This window comes from Perissodus microlepis, chromosome 5 (genome assembly GCF_051167445.1).
Source record: "Perissodus microlepis isolate ML-2025 ecotype Zambia chromosome 5, ASM5116744v1, whole genome shotgun sequence".
NCBI classification, from domain to species: Eukaryota; Metazoa; Chordata; class Actinopteri; order Cichliformes; family Cichlidae; genus Perissodus; species Perissodus microlepis.
The window spans coordinates 33,635,790-33,659,052 of NC_140465.1; the positions used below are offsets into that span (position 1 = coordinate 33,635,790).

At 40.5% G+C, this 23,263-nt stretch overlaps 1 protein-coding gene across 2 annotated transcripts in view; it reads left to right on the plus strand.

Annotated features, from left to right (window-relative positions):
• Positions 1-23,263, plus strand: part of kif5ab (kinesin family member 5A, b) — a 67,881-nt gene that overhangs the window by 23,436 nt on the left and 21,182 nt on the right. For both annotated transcript variants that reach the window (XM_084929505.1, XM_084929503.1), the window contains exons 6-17: positions 1,399-1,454; positions 2,012-2,099; positions 2,282-2,406; positions 3,709-3,813; positions 6,581-6,729; positions 9,243-9,391; positions 12,801-13,018; positions 15,119-15,187; positions 16,306-16,512; positions 20,404-20,550; positions 21,987-22,175; positions 22,824-22,941. In XM_084929505.1, coding sequence (XP_084785631.1) covers positions 1,399-1,454; positions 2,012-2,099; positions 2,282-2,406; positions 3,709-3,813; positions 6,581-6,729; positions 9,243-9,391; positions 12,801-13,018; positions 15,119-15,187; positions 16,306-16,512; positions 20,404-20,550; positions 21,987-22,175; positions 22,824-22,941 — 1,620 coding nt within the window. The remainder of the gene's footprint in view (positions 1-1,398; positions 1,455-2,011; positions 2,100-2,281; positions 2,407-3,708; positions 3,814-6,580; positions 6,730-9,242; positions 9,392-12,800; positions 13,019-15,118; positions 15,188-16,305; positions 16,513-20,403; positions 20,551-21,986; positions 22,176-22,823; positions 22,942-23,263) is intronic.

The following is a 23,263-nucleotide window of genomic DNA, read 5'->3' on the forward strand; positions in this document are numbered from 1 at the left end:
ATTAATAGGGGAAATTCTTGAGAAGCTAAAAAAAGAAGGCAACTGGACTTCTTTAGGTTTGTGATGTGTTTTCTGTGTTTTTTCAGTTTAACTGAGTGAGGGTCCACCGAGTGCTTATAGCACAAAGTGACCCCAGATCTCCCAACAGAGGTCAGCTAAAATCCTGTTAGCCTGCTGAACAGTGGACCGTAGTAAAAATGTCTTGGGGAGTCAGGAGAGTTGTACCCGTGATTTCTCCTGATGTTTTAACTACATAAAAATGTTGAGGTTTACACTTACAGTCTTAGGTTTCAAAACCAGCTGGTAATGCTACAACATAAGATGGACTTTGCAGTATTAATGCTTCAAACACTAAAAACTTGGATTCTGTGGAGAACATGAAGACGCTGATGGATTCTCACACAAACACACGTTGGTGCTGTTTGAGTTGACACTTTTATAAATATAAGCTGAAGCTATCAAGGAAAAGAAGCATGCTTTTTAAATTATTCCGCTCTTGTGAAAAGGAACATTTATTATCACGCCCTCCCCTCCTCGCTTTTCATGGCCTTTTATTTTAAAAACCGTAAAATTAAACTGATCTGTGAAGTTAAATTGAAAAAGTAAACAACCTCACTGGCTTCCTTTATATCTTCGCTTTGTTCTATTTTCTGTATACACCCAGAGTCAACTCAGCATTTCGGCTCATAGTCTTATCACCCATATACAACCCGTGTAAAATGATGGAGAGGCCAGGATAGAGGGGTGTGATTACATCTTTAATGGAGCCAGAGACAGTGGTGAAAGCCTCCATCTGTATGCAGGGGAGTCCATAGTGCCTGTGGAACATTTAGGCTCTGAACAAAAAGAGTCAACAACAAGCCAGATGAATGGAGGCAGGAGAATAACAACCTATGGGGGGAAATGGCTGTAGGATGAAACCACACAAGCACACACTAACAGTCTCAAGAGAGAAAACGGCCTCCACAATCTGGTGAAATTTAATTACCGACATGATAAGACTTTCAAATGTGCAGTGACTAATGCAGGAATTTGGGCCAGCAAGTGCCCTTGCCAAAAATTGGTATTTTGTTCATTGACATTATCAGAGGCACGTGCTTAACCTCTCACTTTGACTTTATACAAAAAATAAGGCTTCAGTTCTTTTGAAAATATTCATAGCCAGGCCCTCAAGTATTTTTTCACGCCGCACACAGTGGATAGAGGCTGACTCACAAATATGAAGGGAACATAGTCAGGTCTCATTATAGTTGTGCTGAAAGGAAGAACACTTCCATGCAGATGCTTATTTGCACAAACACACACATGGGCAAACACTTACACACATGAACACACACGCTCAATCCTCTAGGTAATAAAAAAAATGACATCTTCCATTTTTTTCTCCTCCTAACACAGTGACAAAGACGAATCTGTCAGTGCACGAAGACAAACACAGAGTTCCTTATGTGAAGGTGAGTCACCTACAGACGCGGTTCAGTTTGCATTTTTCTCTATTATAAAGATGCTGTTTTTTGTTGTTTATGAGTATAAGAATAGATCAGCGTGAGAAGATTGACATGTCTGAGACTGACAGCCAGCAGCTTGCTAGTTTTTCTCAGTTCTGGCTTAATCAAATGATAAGAAAATAAAGTTATCTGCGCACCTAGGGCTCTATAATGCATCATCACACCTAACTTTACTGTGTTTGTGGAAATGACTGCGCTATTTCTTGATCCTCTGGTTGATCTCGCTCAAAACCTGGAGGCAGTCAACATGGCAAACCCTCAAAAAAAGAGGAAAAACAAACAAATAGAATTTTTATGTAGGTACAGAGGAACAACACTGACTCTTTCTACTGTTTCCTGACATGATTGAGAGTGTTATCAATGTTCTCATCTAAGCTGTCTTAGTCCACGTTAAAGAAACCACAATTATTAATACTGGCTTTGCGCTCATGATGATCTGTTGTATGTTTAGCTAATATTTGTGCATATTACTGAACGTATATTTGATTTCCTGCTTCACTAAGGGCTGCACTGAGCGCTTTGTCACAAGTCCCGAGGAGGTGATGGATGTGATAGATGAGGGGAAGGCCAACCGTCACGTTGCTGTCACCAGTGAGTCACACTGTTGATCTTCCTGATGTTGTGACACTCACTCCGTCAGACACTTTATGTCAGACTTGTTTTCCCCCTTCAAAGTTTCAAGATTAATGTGCAAAGGGGAGAAATGCATGGCGAGGTATGAAGTGAAGACTTGAACTTGAACTAAATTGAATGAACTTTTGTTTGTTCTTTAGACATGAATGAGCATAGTTCCCGCAGTCACAGCATCTTCCTGATTAACATCAAACAAGAAAACGTGGAGACTGAGCAGAAGCTGAGTGGGAAGTTATATCTGGTTGACCTAGCTGGCAGTGAGAAGGTAGGAAGAATGGGGATTTTTCTTTCAAAAACATTAGAAGGAGGGCTATAAACTCCAGACGTTTGCTGTTGACAGGGGTTTGAAACACTGGGGGCTTTGAAATGGTGTTTTCAGACATCAAAGAAGCAGATGAACAATGCATTAAAGCAACTAAACCTGAATCTTTATTGCTTTGGATTGCTCTGATTTTTAAAAATTCCACTTTATAAAAAAATTCAGAGGCCGAGAGCTGATTCCTAATCTGTAGGGTTGTTTCAGTCTGTCGCAGATGCATTATCAGGGTTACTGTTTATTCTGAAAAATAACAAGTGCTAAATGGAGCTTTCAGACAAGATAAACATCAAACTGATGGGAACCAAAGAACAACAAATTCATTCCACTTTTAAAGGTCTTCTAGGTGAAATCTGAGTCAGCTCAGCCCCATCACACCATCTATAAAACAATCTATCACTGGGACATAGGTCAAACGCTGGAAAATACATTAGAGGCACCACTAAACCTGGCCCTTGGCTCCTTGTGTTGATAGTATTGGTAGAAAACTTAGAGCGTTAGATTGCAGTAGAGTCTGGATAGATGTTGATGTCTGTGGTTTGTATCTGATAAGTGTTGATAGTGCATCTGTAAGTTGTCTTGGTCCTCCCTGGGGCTCAATAAGTAAAAGGTTCTACTCCAGCAGCTTTTTAGGCTTTGGTACAAAACGTTATTGACTGGGCTGAACAGGAGCCTGACGTATGGTCCACAGAAGGCTTTGATAGGACGACTTGCTCTCCTCTGTAATTAAGCTCCTCATTATTTTGCCGTAAATAATTGCATCCCATGGTGATTATGACAGAATAACGTGTGCCTTTCCTTTCAAAGTGTGGAAACCGTCTGGGCTTGTCAGTGTTTCTGTCTGTTAGCAATTAGCTGTGCATGCACAAATTCTTCATTCTGATGCGGTGGAAGTGCTTTTTATTGCAGTTTTATTGCAAGACAGATTTCTAATAATTATTTCTGTGTATTTCTTTAAAATAACAGTTACATTTGAACAAATTTACTCATATTTGATTTTTTTTATTATTTCAAATTTGATTTTTCTACAGTTTGTTGAGCTGCATGCTGCCATTTGACATTTTTGCCATGCAAAATGTCAATTACTGCAACAATTCACTGAAACAAATTAACTGAAAATGCACAGACTGAACCCCCTCACTGCTAAATTACACCACAGTGTCAGTGCCACCAGGAAAATAAACATAATTTCCCTGCTGATAATGTTCTTTACGGACTAATTCCTCCTGTCTGCGGGTGTATGTGTGTCAGGTCAGTAAGACAGGCGCCGAGGGAGCGGTGCTGGATGAGGCTAAGAACATCAACAAGTCTCTGTCGGCCCTGGGGAACGTCATCTCAGCGCTGGCTGAAGGAACGGTACGGTGGAGATTTGTTCCAAGGTCTATCATTAGCTTCATGTTGTTTAAACATTTTTTCCCCCAAACCTGGGTTCAGGCTGCAGTGAATTAGCTGAAAGTATTAGATTAAAACAACCTAAATTTCACAAATTAGGTAATTAGTTTAGTAGCTAGTCAAGGCCAAATTACACACTACAATAAATCTGCTGTGTGTATCTGAAGATAGCTCTACAGGGTGGGCCATTTATATGGATACACCGTAATAACATGGGAATGGTTGGTGATATTAAAGTCCTGTTTGTGGCACATTAGTATATGTGAGGGGGCAAACTCCTCAAGATGGGCGGTGACCATGGTGGCCATTTAGAAGTCGGCCATCTTGGATACAACTTTTGTTTTTTCAATAGGAAGAGGGCCATGTGACACATCAAACTTATTGGTAATGTCACAAGAAAAACAATGGTGTGCTTGGTTTCAATGTAACTTTATTCTTTCATGAGTTATTTACAAGTTTCTCTTTGTTCACAGCCATTGACATGTCGAAGAGGTTAACACGTGAGGAGCGGATCGAAATTGTGTTGATATCTGGTGAACGCAGTAACCGGGTCATTGCAGCAGATTTCAATGCAAGACACCCTACGAGACCACCCATCTCCCATGCTACAGTTAGCAAACTGCTTGCTAAGTTTCGTGAAACTGGTTCAGTGTTGGATTTGCCAAAATGTGGACGCAAGAAAACTGTCATTAATGAAGAAACATCAGTGGCTGTCCTAGCTTCATTCAGCAAGAGCCCACAGCGTAGCACTCGCCACATGTCACTGGAGAGTGGCATTAGTCGAACATCCCTTCGGCGGATATTAGCTACTCACAAATGGCACCCTTACAAACTCCAGCTACTGCAGCATCTCAACGAGGATGACCCAGATCGGCGCACAGAATTTGCAGAATGGGCAAAACAAAAATTGGAACAGGACCCTCAGTTCACGCAGAAGATTTTGTTCAGTGATGAGGCAAACTTTTATGTGAATGGTGAAGTTAACAAACAAAACCACCGCTATCGGTCTGACACTAACCCACATTGGATGGATCCCTCCAAGACTGTTGGAACAACAAAAGTGATGGTTTGGTGTGGTATATGGGGTACAAAGATAGTGGGTCCATTCTTCATCAATGAAAACCTCAAGGCCACTGGATATTTGAAATTGCTACATGATGATGTGTTTCCCTCTTTGTGCACTGAAGCTGGCACGTTCCCTGAGTTTTTCCAGCAAGATGGTGCACCACCACATTATGGGTGCCAGGTCCGAGCATTCCTAGATAAACAGTTTCCTGGAAAGTGGATTGGTCGTTGTGGGCCAGTTGAATGGCCCCCAAGGTCTCCCGATCTGACCCCCTTAGACTTTTATCTTTGGGGTCATCTGAAGGCAATTGTCTATGGTGTGAAGATACGAGATGTGCAGCACCTGAAACTACGAATACTGGATGTCTGTGCTGGCATTTCTCCTGCGGTGTTGCTATCAGTGTGTGAAGAGTGGGAGAAGAGGGTTGCATTGACAATCCAACACAATGGGCAGCACATTGAACACATTTTATAAGCGGTCAGAAACTTGTAAATAACTCATGAAAGAATAAAGTTACGTTGAAACCAAGCACACCATTGTTTTTCTTGTGACATTACCAATAAGTTTGACGTGTCACATGGCCCTCTTCCTATTGAAAAAACAAAAGTTGTATCCAAGATGGCCGACTTCTAAATGGCCACCGTGGTCACCACCCATCTTGAGGAGTTTGCCCCCTCACATATACTAATGTGCCACAAACAGGACTTTAATATCACCAACCATTCCCATGTTACTACGGTGTATCCATATAAATGGCCCACCCTGTACATCCAATATAAAGGAATAGCACGCTTTGACATTTTGGGAAAAGCATCAGTTAGATTAGCAGTTTTGTATTCATACTGCAAATACTATCAGCATCTGGCTAGCTAAGCTTGAGATTAAAACTAGGAACAAGCTGATATGGCTATGGCTATGTCCAAATGGGTCATAAGCACAAGTTGTAGCGAAACCTATGTATTTATTATTATTGTGTCACTGCCAGATTCTACTTTTTAAAGTACTCCCAAACCCCAGCTGTGTAACATGTAAGATGCAGTTACACTGAAGTATTTGCCGCTGGAAATAACAGCAGTGCACCTTGAATGAAATCCACACTGTTGTCTTGCAGCTGGGTTGGATGAATGCTTGCAGAAACATGCTAGCTTGTTAGCAGATATCCGTCTCTCCTCACCCATAATTCCCACCGCTGCTACAGCTGGTAATACAATCCAGTCTACCCACTCCTTTAAAGCTCTGTCGTTATAATTAAAAAACTCCCCGTCTCGTGTTATTATACGCCTCTGAAGGCTTTAAAGAAACAAGCTGAAAAGGCTTAGGGAACTCTTGGTAAACTTAAAGGAAAGGCTCTCAGGCTGTAAATGCCTCAGAAATCTGTTAGAAATTCTGCTGCTATTCAGTCTTCTGAGCAAGGACAAAGCCTTTTTGAAAACATTTCAAGTGTTAAAAAGGTTATACTGTCAATTATCTACCAGAGAGAGAGAAATCACCTTTTCCTTTGTTCTCTCCCGATGCAAACAACACATATTTTTAGTTTTTCAAAGACAGACGTGACGGTGCAGCAATTCAGTATTTCCTTCAGCTTTTCAATCCTCTCGTTTGTCTTTTTCACTGCCCGTTGCTATCTTTAATCCTCTTTCTTCGCTTCTTTTTATCTCTTTGTAGAAATCCCATGTGCCATACCGTGACAGTAAAATGACTCGCATCCTACAGGACTCGCTGGGCGGGAACTGCCGCACCACCATGTTTATTTGTTGCTCTCCCTCTAGCTACAACGATACAGAGACCAAATCCACCTTGATGTTTGGCCAACGGTAATGTTCTTCCATGCTAAGTAGCCATGAACGTCTGCGCTGCGAAGCACAGCACACATTTGCGTCTCTCTCAGCTGCAGTCGCGGGGATGTTTTTTTTGCTGAAATGTGCTCACCTCAGATATGCTGTTCACATATTACTTCCTCTAACTTTTCCTTTGACGAAGTTGCTTTAGAAGCAGGCTTTTTTTTTTGTAGTTTGGGTCTTGTTTGTTCAAAATCTGTTTTACCCCCCTCTTCAGATAGGTAAGCTGCATTCATGGAGTCTGATTTGGTTTGCTTGCCAGATTTCCTCTCTTTACTTGCTGTCGACTTAAAAAAAAAACACAGATTGAAAAGAAAGATCCTGAAAAGGCTTTTTTGTGGACATCCAGCCTTTCCCCCCTACCAATGAATTGAGACTGCCATTGGAGTGTTGGTTGAAATAAATAATGTATTACAGAGCAAAGGCAGTTAGAGAATTCACAATGGATGTTTGAATTTAAAGATTTGGTCTCTTTTCTCTTTTGTCAGAAGCACTAGCTGTACAGTGCCAACAATTATCTATTTTAAAGATTAATAGAATTTATAAGAAATACTGTAACACGACATTAAATACATCTGCCCTGTAGAATTCAGCATATTTTCTCAGAAAAGCCTTTGAATAGACACAAAGGTCAACAGTATTAGGTCTGCAATCCTAGCTTAAGGTCATTATTGTTGTTATTGTTGTTTCATTCATTATTAAAAGTACAGGTTTTATGGGTGGACTGTGTATTTATGCAGAGCATAAATAAGTCATGACCACTTTGTTCAGCATTCAGAACATATGCCACCTGATGTTTGATTTTCAGCATTTCCCTATCCAAACAACATGTTATCTATATTCTGATGTGATGAGACTCTGGATAACACCGTTTGTCTGACTAATGTCAGGGAATAATTGAATACAGACATTGTTTTCTCACTGAAGTGTGAAATGAAGGGAAAGCCACTGAGTGCTGCAGGTGTTTCAGTGTAACTGTTTCAGCTGTAAAACCACGTATTTTTGTTGTATGTCACTATGCAAAAGTCTTGAACCACCCTCTCGTTTCTTTATATTTTCCTTCCAAGGAGCCAGACTTTCAGCATTTTTGTTAAAGTGATCTTGAACAATAGTTCTCTGGGTTTTCTGAAGGTCTTTCAAAGTTTTTCTTGGACATTGCCTATTTTTTAATCCAGTCCTTGAACCCGGTCATTTTCAGGGGTTAGTTTTTTAAGGGTTTTTTAAGTGAAGTAAAAGAAAAGGAAATAGTAGGTCAAAAAAACCACCTACAGCAGATGACCAGTATCCAAAAGTAATGTCCTCAAGAAATGGGGAGGAAAAAAACTAGCAAAGATCTGACACAGGACCTGAGAGAAGCATCTGGCCCTTCAGTTGATCTGTCCACTCTTCACCAAAACCTCATCAAAAATAGTGTTAGTGTAAGGGCAGCTGTCATTTCTAAGGAAAGGAAACAGGGGGAAGAGGCTGATGTATGCCAAATTACAAAGAGCTGGACTGAAAACCAGTGGCAACAAGTCTAAAGGAATGTTTTTTATGTATGTCAGTATTTCCAGTGGAGTGAGGTACAACAGTGAGTATCTACAGACATCTGTAAACACTCTGTCATGTTTTGGAGGTTAATTTCAGCGAGTGGTGTAGAGGATCTTACCGGTATTGATTAAATTATGAATGCAGAAAAGTGCCATCAGATTTTGATCCACCATGCAGTGCCACCTGGAAAGCATCTGATTAGCAGCACCTTCATTTTTCAGCATGGCAATGATTCCAAACACACTGCCAGTGCAGTACAAGTATACCTGTGGAAAACTATCAGTCATGGACTGGCCTCCCCAGAGCCCGGACCTCAACATTACTGAAGCAGTGTGGGATCATCTCGGCAGAGAATGGAACAAAAGGCAGAAACATCCAAAGTAGAGCTTTGGGATGTCCTTCAAAAAGCCCGGAGAACTATTTCTGAAGACTACTTGAAGGAATTACGAGAGCTGCCTGTGAGAGTTCAGGCTGTGCAGACGAACGAAGACGTCAAAGCAAATACTGACCTTCAAGTTCATTAATCAAACAAACATAATTGTTTGTTTGCAGTGATTATGTTTCAGTCACTACAAAAACAAAATCTAAAGCAAGACTTTTTTGTGAATTATTTATCCTCCCATAAATACTCTACCTTATATGATAAGTGCTGTATATTTGATGTGAATATGCTTCAGGGGGGTTGATACATTTTTATATTTTAAATTCCTTCCTCTTCATCATATCCCTTTTAACCAAAGTTGGAAGAAACCCAATTTGCATACCAGTTAATGAGATGGAAACATATTTTCATCAAGCAGTTGCGACTGGAAACTGTTTTGACAGTTTCTCTGTTCTCTTCTGTTGTCTTGCACTTTCCTTTTTCTCTCTCTCTTATCTATATATTTTCCTCTTACCCTCCCCTCATACTGTTTCCTTTCCTTTCTGTCTTCCCTCCCTCACTGTATCCCTCCAATTAGAGCCAAGACCATTAGGAATACTGTATCAGTGAACCTGGAGCTCACAGCAGAGCAGTGGAAGAAGAAGTATGAAAAGGAGAAGGAAAAGAACAGGTCAATGAAGGAAACTATTCAAAGACTCGAGGCAGAGCTGAACTGCTGGAGGAACGGTAATACTTGCACTGATATAAAAACCACTTAACATCATCTTCCCCCAAGAGACGGTAAAAATAGTTGCCTGTGCATTTTGAGTTTATCAGTGAGAACCATGAAATGCATATATTTTCAACTGCGCTAATGCCAGGGACTGTGTGGGGATGTTTGCTGGTTGAGCCTCTTTGTTCGAGACTAGTGAACGGATTGCACTGAACATGTTCATGGTCTCAAGAGAATTAATTACTTTCCCACTAATATCAGTTGCAGTTTGTGTTTAGTTCTAATTAGCAAATGTTAGTATTATAAAAGGTGAAAATAGGATGGTAGAAATGTAATAAAACATGCAGAGCGCCAGCGCGGTGAGCATTTAGCTCAAAGCATCACAGAACTGCAAGTGTGGCTGCAGACGTCTTAAATTACTCCTATAAAAGAAACAAAAAGAGTGAAAACTGAGTGCTGGTTTAAGCAAATGATTGTAGATCTTGATCTTTAATCCTTTTTTTTTAAAGATTAACTGCCTGCCATACAGTAAATAGAAAGATTGAGGTTAAAAGATGAAAAGCTTGTGCTCGAGAGACATGATACTCCGGCCCAGAAAACACTACTTTTCTGAAAAGAAGAGCCACTGCAGTGCATGTCCTTATCCCAGTCCCTTTTCATGCATGGAGGAGTATTCACTGACAGGAATGAAAATTTCACCAGCCCGCAGGTTTTATTTTGCAGTCTACGTAAGTGCAGATTTAACCTCATTTGATATCATCTGAATACCTGCCAGGGCAGATATGGGACAAGGGGAGCCAAACAGACTTGCTGGACTTGTGCCCAAAATGCTTAAAAATCCCTCCTTGGTTATTTTTATTCCATATTATTCAGAATTTTACACTTTGCATAATTGGATTCCCCCTGCACTGTATTGAAGGCAAGACATGATTCAGGCCTTATGATTTATGAAACCTTATGCATTAATAATCTTCACAGAAGCAAGAGCTAATCACATCTACAGAAAAGTCATAACTTACACTGGTCTTCTCACATGTCACGCACTCACTCATGACTGTTTCAGTTTGCACACAAAAAAACACAAGTATACGAAGCATCGTAGGCACACGCATTTCCTGTTACGCGTCTCTTTTGTTAGACGAGGTCTTTTCAAATGTCAGCGCTCTCAGTGCTAGCGATCGGTTGACATTCAACTTGTGTAATGAATCTTTTCCGATGTTTTTCTCTTAAAGATCATTCCCTCGGAGCCTGACCTGAATTTTAAAAATGTTGCAACAAGGATTTATCGATCACCTCTTAGTGAAAATAATTTCTTTCATTCCTTCACCCCATTCTCCTTCACACACATAATCTTTTCCTCGACTGTCTTCCAGTCTCCCACGCAATTCAGTGCTTTTAATTTCCTAATTAATCATTTTGACAACATCGTCGCACTCACTCCCCCCTCACTGCCCCCCATGTTGTTACCCACCTCAGGGCAGGAGCTCCTTGAGAAAGATGCTATTGACCTCCATCTTGTACCGCATGCCCACAGACAGGAACGCTTGTCTCACACAATAAATTTCATTCAATTGCAGAGCAGGAACTCCTGTGGTGTGCAGTAGAGAGACACACACATGCAGGTCTTTGTCACATTTAATTTTGTGGCTACTTTTATTGATTAGTACACCGTCAAGTCAACAGGTGGAGCTCAAAGTGTCAGCTGGGTACTTTGTGAGATTACTTTGAGCATATTAGAGTTAGAATCACTCCAGTTCTTTATTTAATCACTCCTCTACTTTAGAGCTACCTATAGTGCTTTTAATTAGTCAGATGAGTGCTGTAGTGAAGCCTTGCAGAGGCAGACGTAGTCAGCTTCTGAAATCGGTCAGCAGTAACACAGAAAGTCTCTTCTTTCAACTGCATCAAGATGTTTACACACACATGTTGGAGAAAAGTGGTCACTGCAGCACAGAATCTGCAATACAGTTAAAAAAGAACTCATTCTTTCTCAATTTATGTCTGTTTTTTAACCCTAAAAAAGACAAGCACTGGACACTTTACTAGGTACACCCCTCCCCTTTTGCCTTGAGATGACTTAATTATTCATTGCATAGATTCTACAAGTTGCTCGAATCATTCATCAGAGATTTTGGTCCATATTGACATGATGGCATCACACACTTGGTGCAGGTTTGGCAGCTGCACATACATGATGTGAATCTTTGTTCCACTGCCTCTTAAAGGTGCTCTGTCGGATGGAGATCTGGCAAATGTGGAGGTCAATTGAGTATAGTGAACTCATTGTGATGTCCAAGGAAGTCAATGTGAGATGATTTGTGCTTTGTGACACGGTGCATTATTCTGCTGGAAGCAGCCATCAGATGATCGATGCACCGTGGTCATAAAGGGTCAGCAACAATACTCAGGTAGGCTCTGAATGATGCTCAATTTGTAGTAGGCGGAAAATATCCGACCACATCACCACGACCAGCCTGAACTGTTGATACAAGACAGGATGGATTGATGCCTTCATGTTGTTTCCACCAATTCTGACCCTACCATCTATCACGCTCGTCGGACTGCCAATGTTTTTCCAGTCTTCTACTTAAGCCTGTGTAAACTGTAACCTCGGTTTCCTGCAGTGGTGTGGTCTTCTGCTGCTGTAGCTCATCTGCTTCAAGGTTCAAATGCTCTTCTGCATAGTCTGGGATGCATGGGTGCATTTCCACATAGAGAACCTCTCCTTTCTTATTTTTCAGACCATCCAATGTGGGATGGAAAAATGCACTCTGAAAACACTCAGATCAGCCCGTCTGGCACTGATAACTCTACGCTGAGATGCTGCTGTGTGATTGGCTGACTGAAAAACTGTGACAAAAAGCAGTTAAACAGGTGTACCTAACAAAGTGGACAGTGATTGTAATCACTGGACATACTTTACAGCTTTTCTGTCTTTCCATATAAAGCAAACTGTGTTCAGTAATTCATTATGTGACAGGATCATATCTAATAACATAAGAATCCCACTATTTGTTAAATGAACAGACTGAAGTCTTTCACCTAACCTTCTGCTCTCACTGTTTATAAAGACATGTCATAAACCTCTTAATATTTCCAAAGGAGGGCACTAAGCTTGCAGGCAGACATTTTACCGTCCCCTCCACGAGGTGTAGAGTTTGCGTAATTATTTCTCTCACAAGCCAACTGACACTTTGATAATATGTATGTTGTGTATATATTGTATTTTGCACTGCTGTTGAATCAGGTTATATGGTAAAGAACACTCATTTTTGGCACATTGCATTATGCTTAGGGCACTTACTAAACTAAGGATTAACCTTCTAATCACATTTTTTGCATTTATCCTTACGGTAGGATTTGCAGGAGAGATGAGAGCAGCACATTTTCAAAACCTGAGAAAAAATCTTCCCTTGTGTATAGGTGAGAATGCTGCTGTGCCGGGGCAGCTGTGTGAAGGATCTGAGGATGCCCCCCTGGTTCTTCCAGAATCTGAGGAGTCAGTTCTTGACGTATGCAGCCCCTGCACTCCTTGCACCCCCTGCTCTATTGCCTCCTCCATTGTGGTTCATATCTCTGAGGAGGAGAGGCAAAAGTACGAGGAGGAGATTCGCAAGCTCTACAAACAGCTAGACGATAAGGTAATGAACGAACAGTGCACGAGGATGATTTGTGCACGGATGTAGAGCTCCTCACGCACCACGGCTGCGTTTTCTGTAATGTTATGCACACATTAATTCAAAGACTGTGTCATGCATATATTATTTATGTTAATGAGTTAAGGATTATACACATAGTAGTGAGTAATGTAGCAAACACAGAGGAAGTAGTAACTCTGAAAAGTGTTAAAGCTTTAAATTATTTAAGACTTCTGCGTACACACGCGCTTTTATAATGTGTCATTTTATTTTTTCATTAGTAGATTTTTCCTTTAAATATGCAGAAGCATATACTGACATGTTTTCCTGTACATGCCTTGCTGTGTGAACGCACACACTGCCCTGTGTACATTTTGCTCTGTATTCATGTATCCCTGGGGATGCATATATTTTATTTTGTCTCTGCTGATGTGGTACAGTTATAACAGACCTGATGCATGATATTCAATATGTTAAATGCATTTGTGGATACAAATGTATACATAGCAGATACCTGGGATTTTTCTTTTATTGCACTCAGTCGCGGTGTACCTCGGATTTCCCATCATCTCGTATGGCGTGTGCGAGCTGCTGCAGACCACTATGTGACATACATATATTATTGTTTTTCTCTGGTAGCACTGACCCCGCAGCTTCTGTAGAGCCAAGCATTAAAAATCCTCCTCCTCTTCTTATGATCCCGGTTCTTTAACCTTTTGGTTTTTTTGGTGTTATAGTTTTGCATTATTGATCTGAGTATTTTCGAGTGTTTAGTTTGTGTTATAACTTAGTGTTAGGTCTCATTTCCTGTTTTATTTTGATAGTTGCTTGCCTCTAGTGTATTGTGTTTAGTTTTACTTCTCCTTCTGTCTTTAACTATTGTCACCTGCATCTTGTTAGCCTGCTGTGTCCGCTTTTCTAATTGCCCTCATGGGTATAAAAAGTGCTGTCTTACCCTGAGTCTTTGTCTCAGCATCTGTTAATGTTCTCTGCTTGTCTTCAGATAGTTTTTAGAGTTTGTTTAGTCTCCCAGTGGATTTTGTGCTTTTCATTAGCTGGAAAAAAAAATCCTGCTTGGTTTTGTTCTCCATCTCTGCATTTTGGTCTGCAAAGCACGATGTTTTCTTTAGATTATCAAACACCTGAAGAATCATAGATTACAGTACTAGTAGTTTCTACTGTTACCATTGGTAACATATTGGTAACATATGTAGTGTAACTAACACTGTCCTCCAGGATCTTGTTTCTGTGGCAAACAGCTTATATCTACAGTGTGTTTGTTTCTTTGTTGGACTTATTTTCTGGCTGCTAACAACAACCTGCTCAGGAGGAGAGCTCACATCCTTGTTAGAGGGGAAGCTGTGGAGCCTCTGACCACAGTCAAACACCTTGGACTGCATATGTCCAATAACCTTACATGAACTACAAGTACTGCAGTATAATTAAGAAAGCTCATCAATGGCTGTTTTTTATGAGCCTGAAGGCTGGCCTTGGAGCTTGCATATGCTCATCTGACTCATAATCTGTACATATAAGATAAAGTAATTACACGTCTGGCTTGTAACCTAGATGGAGCCTTGTCTCTGATCTCTACTTTTCTTTGCAGGTGTCTGAAGGTATGCAGTGTTCTTAGAATTAAAACATGCTCATTACTTTAGCCCGTATTTTTTTCCAGTGAGACAGAAATAAGGGCTTTGGGGCATTTTTCTTATTTAATTACTTTTTTAAAAGAAGACACCTCACCACCTCTGGGAATTAGAGAGAATGCAAGTTTAAGGCACTTTGATGATCATTTATATATAGGCACTGGTCTCACTCTGACTTTTTTTTTTATGCTGATGAAGCCACTCTTTTTCTTTTGTTGGGTTACTGATCGATCATTTTGCCCATATAATTGCTGATGCCGTTCCCTTTTTGTCATAAATCAGGCCTTCATTTTCTAAAATGTGCGCACAGTGGCAGATCCAGTTATGGTGAAAAAAAGATGTATGGATATCCGGTCCAACATGCAGCTGTCGTCTATTGTAAGTTTAAAGCGTATAGTTGTGAATGGAAACTGAACACATAATACGACTGTGGGTGCATGTGTCTTTTCCACTAAAGGATGACGAGATCAACCACCAGAGCCAGATGGTGGAGAAGCTGAAGGAGCAGATGCTCGACCAGGAGGAGGTAAAGGATCTTGGTTTTATTTCCTTTCATCAGTTTGGTTAAACAGCTCACGGTGGGCTGCAGTGTCTTTGAATGTGGAAATGAAAACTACACTGTGAATAGAAGTCAGCTGTGAGACATTTATTATCCTGCCCTTGAGATTACTGACAGAAAAAATCCTTTCAGGTGCCAAAAAGCACTTGAAGAAATTAAACTGTCATTGTTTAATTGTGAGTGTATCACTGTTGCTGTGTTCTACATGCTAGCAGTGGTTTAATCTAGAATAGAATTAAGTGGCTGATCAGCGCAGAAAAGAATCGATGAAAAGACTGAAGAATGACTGAAGCTTGTTAAGTGTTCGTTTTAGAAATTGCTGCCTAACTTTTACACGGGGAACGATTGTTTTTTTTTTTTGCTGACATGACTGAACACTGCTACTGACAAATAAACATGCTCTCTAGGGATTTGATCTATAATTGTCACTTTATCACATAAATATCTGCTGCAAGTAAGTAAATCAGTACTTGTAGGAAGAACAGCAATTAAAAGACTCCATTAAAACCCAATTAAGAGACGTATTTGCAGCGTGTTTTCATAGGAGAGGCTAAACTGTTGAGGAAGAGAACCTAAAAAAGGCTTTGGGATGAAAAGGACTTAATTTATTCAATCATTTCCCAAATGGTCCTGCTGCGGGTTGAACTGACACAGTCCTAACTACCCAACCATGGTTTGTTTATAGTAACGCAAAGTTACATTCATTTATCTAAATAAAAGCCGTATGCTGCAGTGCAAATATGCCGGCACTCCAAGCGGAAAACATCTACATTTAATGGCTTCCATTCAGTGAAATGACCCACAGTGGGCTGCAGCAGTGCAGCAAACAGCATGGTGGCACAAAAGCCATCTCTCAATCTTTAAATTATTCTTTTGTACAGTGTCTTGAATATTGTGTGACAGGGTTTGTGCAGACATTTAGCTCTTTATGCCAGAAAATAGGATAACTCTGTTAAGACCCAGCAGCTCTGCTCTGTAAATAATGAAGCGAGCGCTCCCAAGCAGGGAAGTATCACCGTTCCACTTTTAAAATAGTTTTTTCTCTATTTACAGTTTGCATTAAGTCGAATGTCTTTGCCCCTCAGCTTCTCGCATCGTCCAGAGGTGACAGTGAGAAGGTGCAGTCGGAGCTCGGCAGGCTGCAGGCCGAGAATGAATCCGCAAAGGCCGAAGTAAAAGAGGTTCTTCAGGCCCTGGAGGAGCTGGCGGTCAACTATGACCAGAAAAGCGTAGAAGTCGAGGAGAAGAGCATGCAGAACAAGCTCCTGGCTGAGGAGCTTTCAAAGAAAATGGTGGGTCTGACTTCCAGGAGGCTTTTTGAATAAATCTTTTAGCAACAAAGTTCTGTGGCTAAAATAAAGAAATAGATCATGGACAGATGTTGTGCTTTGGTGTGTTTACAGGGAAGCAAACTGCAAAAAAAAAGTAGAAAAGGAACTCTCTGTAATAAAATCATTTCTTCATTTAAGCCTCCATCTTACAATATGCTGAGCTACTGGTTCAAAATGCAATTAGTGAGATAAGTAAAATTAAAGCTGCATGTAAAGAAGATAAGGAGAAAATTCTGATGAATGGTGCCACCAGTGGTCATGGTGGCAGTGCGCCCCAGGGTGGCTGTGGCTACAATGTAGCTTGCCATCACCAGTGTGTGAATGTGTGTGTGAATGGGTGGATGACTGGATATGTAAAGCGCTTTGGGGTCCTTAGGGACTAGTAAAGCGCTATATAAATACAGGCCATTTACCATTTACCATGAAGATAACAAAGAAAAAGTGAAGTATTGGGATTTCTTTTGTTTTCTTTCTCTTTTTTTTGCTTCTTGACTGGTTCAATGTCGTGCACTATGACTGCCCACAGAGACCACAGCTCTGACTTTGCTTGATTAAATGTATTTTTCACAGAAAAGCTTGTTTACTTGAAGAAAACAGTCAAGGCTTTAAAGTTTAGTTTATCTTTGATTTTTTTGTAACAAAGACATCCAGCCTTTCTGGATCGAGACCTTCCAGTGACTGTGTTTTCAGTAGTCATGGTCTGAAAATGTTGTGCTTTTGTGTGATGGGAGCTTTCTGTTTTTACGTTTTTTTTTCTCTCTTCTCACTGGTTGGATGTGGGTGGGGTTCAGCCACACATAATGTCTCATATTTCTATGAACCCGTCAGATAGGTAGGCTATTTTTTGACTCTGAGTCAAACCACACCTACACAGTCCTGCTGAAGAAGGGACTTTGACTGTTAAACTGCTAATAAATATACCTAAAGACAGAGAAGGAGAAACAATATTTGTAGCATATTAGCATCTCTTCATTGGATTCCTGTTAAACTGAACTACACTCTCGTACAAGGTCTTGAATAATCAGACACCATCTTATCTTAAAAACCTCATGGTACCATTTCACACCAGCAGATTCTCTCACTTTCAGACTGGTTTACTTGTTGTTCCTAGAGTATTTAAAAGTAGAATGTGAGGCAGAGCCTTCATATTTCAGATTTGTAACCAACTACCAGTTTAGATTCAGGAGTGTTGGAGACAGACTCCATCTCTACTTTTAAGATTAGGCTTCAAACTTTTCTTTTTGCTAAAGCATATAGTTAGGCCGGGATCAGGTGACCCTGGATCCTCCCTTAGTTACGCTGCAATAGGTGTAGACTGCTGGGGGATTCCCATGATGCACTGAGTGTTTTGTCTTCACTCACTATGTGCCTACACACCTCTCTGTATTTAATCTTTAGTTATTATTAATGTCTGTCTCTCCTCACCCCAACTGGGTTCTTCCTGTAAAAAAGGAAGTTTCTCCTTCCCGGTGCCAACTCTTGAGCCCCGGCTCCGACACTCTCGGTCGTTGTGTCCTTGGGCAAGACACTTCACCCATTGCCTACTGGTGGTGGTCAGAGGGCCCGGTGGTGCCAGATTCTGTCAGTGCGCCCCAGGGCAGCTGTGGCTACAATGTAGCTGCCATCACCGGTGTGTGAATGTGTGGATGACTGAATGTAGTGTAAAGCGCTATACAAATACAGGCTATTTACCATTTACCATTCCCACTGTTGCTAAGTGCTAGTGGAGTCATCTGATTGTTGGAGTTGTTATCTCTGTATCATTGTACGTCTTTATTTTACACTATAAACCACCTTCTGGGGACTATTGTTGTGATTTGACACTATATAAATATTTAAAATACTCTTACTCAAAGTAGCAAATTTCCCATAAATTTCGTAATGTTTACTGCCTTATTCTATATATATCTGATTATATTTACAATTTGGATAACTGTTAAAGTATTGCAGTAACTATCAAAGCCTGGTTGCAGTATATCCCTGATGCACAGAACGTTGTCTGGTAGAAGAAAACTTACAGTGATAATTTACAGGCAGGTTTTTTCAGTTACATCGAGGGCTTTGAATGATTTCTTAGCATATAGATGGATGTTTATTACCTATTAAATATTCAACAATATGTGTGTCATGTGGAAGTGTGCCTCACAGTTGAAAGAAAGTGTTACAGAGAGTTGAGCAGAATGAGTCGAGGAGATGAGCATGCAGAACAAGCTCCTGGTTGAGGAGCTTTCAAAGAAAATGGTGCGTCTGACTTCCAGGAGGGTCTTTGAATAAATCTTTTAGCAACATAAAGCACATTATTTAAATAAGCCCAGCCTCTGTATTAATTGTCCTTCTGCAGCACAAATAAAGTGAATAATAGATAAAAGTCAAGAGGAGACCACTGGCAGAGCTGGTCAGAGCTTTGTGCAGTTCCTGACTTATTCAGTGATTTAAGTGACCATATTTGACCTTCTTATTAAATCCTCTTCAATATTTCATCAGTGTGTTTCAGTCTGCCGCACGTGTCCTTCTGTCTTTTCCTGTCTATCTCAGGAGCAGAAGCTGATTGAACATCTGACAAGAGAAACACCATTTAGACTGCTAAACCTGCCTGAAGCCGTCATTTCTCCTCAATAGCCTCTATAGCCTCTTCAGTCTGCTCTGCTCTGACCTGTCTGATCCTGCACAGAGAGTGTCTGAGACTTTGACAAGATATGAAACTAAATACAAATAAGATTTCAGTGCTGGTAAATGCAGGTGGTGCTATAAGAGAAAAGAAATCCCCTCATCAAAATCTTTTGGAAATGTTTCTCAATCTTGAATTTTTAGGCACGTCGGTCTTGCCAGTTGTTACAGTAGAAATGGGAAAAGCTCTGGGAATACTGAAGCACATTCATCATGGCCGTCATCCCCGCAGCTTCCTTCATCTTTGTTTTTAGTGGGAACTTGTTGCTTCTTCTGCAGGTGTCCGTGCCATCGCTCACCATCACTGCCATTGATCGGCTACTTTAAACACCATAATTCATCCATCTGGCCATTGAAACCCCTTTTTTATCAACATGATTAAGCCCATTCATCACGTCAATGAACCAACTCTATTCATCATCCCATGTTTTACTTATTTATAAAAGAATCGGTTTCCGCTCATTATTACCTTCAGTTTATCTTAAGATGACATTGTGACATGAGAAGTGACTAAGAGCTGATTAAGGAGTATTTAAGAAGGTGGCTAATGGTGCTTTGAAATGACTGATGAACTGGGGAGCAAGAACATAAAACGTGCCATGAAAAATTGCTCAAGTAGAATATTTCACTGGTGACAGATGAGCCACTCATAAAATGAAACCCCATAAACAAGTCGGTATGCTTTCAGATTTCTTTGTTGGAACAACACCTTTATGGAAAGTCTTCCTCTTCTTCATCTCCTTCTTCTTCTACCTATTCTTTCTTGTCATCATCATCTTCTTCATCTTGTTTAGGGTCATAGGTCATTCAGTCTACTACCCAACTCTTGGTCTCACATGTGTGAGTAGGAGAAATGTCTTTAATGTTATGTTGTCAAACCTGACTGAGATCAAATGGTTTCATTGTGCTGCAGCACTCCATCGTGTACTCTCTCAGATGTTATTGAGCGCAGATGCCATCCACTCCTCTTCATGCAGTTTATTGATTTATAATTTGGTGGCTACTATGTTATGCTCCTGCAGCCATGTGTGTATGCAGATTCAGGGAATCTAATCACCACTTCTCGGAGTCTGTCCTACACAATTTCTGTCTTTTTTCATATTTGCATGTACCTTCTGGAGTTTCTCGCCTTAGGACAACGGCTCTTCCTAACACCTCTTATCTGCTTGACTCCTCCCTCCGCAGGCTCATCTCATGGCTTTAGAGGCAGAGCTGTCCCGTATCCAGGAAGTGAGCAGCCACCAAAGAAAACGCATTGCTGAGATTCTTAATGGGCTCATGAGGGACCTGAGTGAGTTTAGCACGATCGTTGGAAACAAGGACATCAAGCTGGTGAGTGGTACAGACGTGGATAGAGTGCATTTTTGTGATGAAAAAATGAGAAAGATGATTCTCATGTCAAAGCAAGAAAATATACGGCTAAATTTAAGTATCAGTGTAGAAAAGGATTTCAGAGAAATTCAAAAGAAGACCTGAAAGCACAAACAAAAGCAGGGTTTAGTGTTGAGCTTATTCAGACTTGTAGGAGTCTAGTCAAGCGCAAAGCCTGAGGACAACATAGTCCAAAGAAAAACAACTCAAAAAGCAGCCGCAGGAAACATGAGAGAAAACGCTGGCAGTAAATTTTGGAGATGAACACAGATGGACTGATGATGGCTAACAACGTGAAAAACCAGAGTAAAAATACCCCGAACATTGTGACCACTGACAGGTAAAGTGAATAACACTGATTATCTCTTCATCATGGCACCTGTTAGTGGGTGGGATTATATTAAGGAACCAGGGAACATTTTGCTTTCAGAGATGATGTGTTAAGGGGGGGGGGGGGCTATTGTGAGGATATTAGCAAGTTGTGTTGGTTAGACGACTGGGTCAGAAAGTCTCCCAAATTGCAACTCGTGTGATGTTTCTGGTCTGCAGTGGTCAGTATCGATCAAAAGTGGTCCAAGTCGTGGGCGACCAAGGCTTCCTGGTGCTGACCCATGTGGTCGAGTCCAACAGATGAGCTCAATTTGCTGAAAACATTCATGCTATTTATTTATTTTAAAAGTTAATGTTGATTCTGATAGAAAGTCAGAATGTTATGCTTGATCGGTGCACATAAGTAATTAACCACATCAGAAATTAATGAGGGATGACCAAACAATCTCAAATGGCTGGGAGGAAATAAAGAAAGCAAGTAAAAGCAAGAGAGACAGTAAATACCAACAAAGTGAAATGCAAAGCAGATCTGCCAAAAAGGAGACAATTAAATTTAAAAAAAACTTACATATATATGTGTGCGTGTGCATGTGTATGCATATGAATATTTTCTGTTTGCTGATAAAGTGTCATTTTTCAGGCATTTCTCTTTAACTTGATTGGTTTGGCATCCATGTAAATTTATGCTCTGAATGAGCATTTAAAATAAATTTCTGTGTTTATAGACGTGACTTAAATCAACAGCTTTACATTATTCAATATAGTCAGTATACCACTCGCATATGCAGAATGTCGTGTATGCTATCATCTGTAGTGCTTAGATTGATGTGTATACATTTTCCTCCACACTTCATTTCGGAGCTTCTGAGTTGCTACATCTGCTAAATGAGACCATTAACCTAATGGCTGTGCATACAAAGTGCCAGAGTGTTTCTAAGATGCTTCCCTTTCCACTGATTTAACGCCCATGCTGTGTTTAAACAGTCCCCACTCAATCCTGATCAAGCATCTACTAGACTGATTTTTTCTTTTTATTTAACTGTCTCCTCTCACTCATTCGTCTCCAGCCTGTGGAGATCACCGGAGCGATCGAGGAAGAGTTCACAGTGGCTCGCCTCTACATTAATAAGATAAAGTCAGAGGTGAAGTCCATGGTGAAGCGCTGTCGCCACCTGGAGAACCTACAAACCGAGTGTCACCGCAAGATGGAGGAGACGGGCAGAGAACTGTCTTCATGTCACCTTCTCATTTCACAAGTAAGATTGCAAACTGAGGGATAAATGTGTTGTTGTTGGTTACCAAATCGATTGAATTGAACTGAATTATTAAATCTAGATGAACTATAGAAACTAAAATAAAATGATATGGGGGTACAAATGTTTGTTCATCTGGTACTAGACAGAATTACTGGTGATACTGATACTGAAACCTTCTCAATTAACACTTCAAAAGGCTCACTGGCTTGGGCAGGTGACCCATGTGTCTTAAAGTCCTGGTTTCAAATCTAGCCTGAGCCATTTGCTGCATGTCTTTTCCCAGTTTTCCTGTCATAATAAAGGCTGAAAAGCTTTAAAACACAGTGTAGCTACTCCCAACATCTTAACATGACCCAACTCTTTGTGGGGTGGATTTTTCTTTTTGCTTTGGACATTTTAAGTCTGCGCAGGGTCATAATTCTCAAATAATTGCATGTTTTATATTCTGTGTTCATGTAGTGGCCTGAAGCCACGGTTCAAATTTCGCTAACTGTGGTTTTTAAACTACACTCCCCGATGACAAGAGATCATAAATATTCAGTGAACAAAAAGAGTAAAAGTGCATTTTATCCTTGATGTAAAGTGTCCTCTTGGGTAGAGGTCTTTGCTCGTCACTAAACTTTTTGCATATGATGTTCTGACTGTCAGCACGAGGCGAAGATTCGCTCTCTAACAGAGTACATGCAGAACGTGGAGCTGAAGAAGAGACAGCTGGAGGACAGCTATGATTCTCTGACTGCGGAGCTGGCTAAACTCCAAGCTCAAGGTACATTTGTTATAGCCCACACTAGTGAAGCAGCGCAAGTATCTAAACTGGTACGTTTATTCTTTTCTGATTACTTTTTTTAAATAAAGCTCATTAGCCAAACAATTTTTTTTTTCAAATAAACTTGATTTGCCTTTTTGAATTATCATATCGTTCAATCATACGTATTCAACCATGTAGAAGTACACTTTAGAAGTTGTTTTTTTAATGATTAGATATCACTGGTGTGGTGTGTAGTAGTACAGTTAATAATGTTTGTTTCAGTCACATCTGCTGACATTTGCATTTGTATGTTGAAGTATTGGGGAGATGAAGAGTCTCC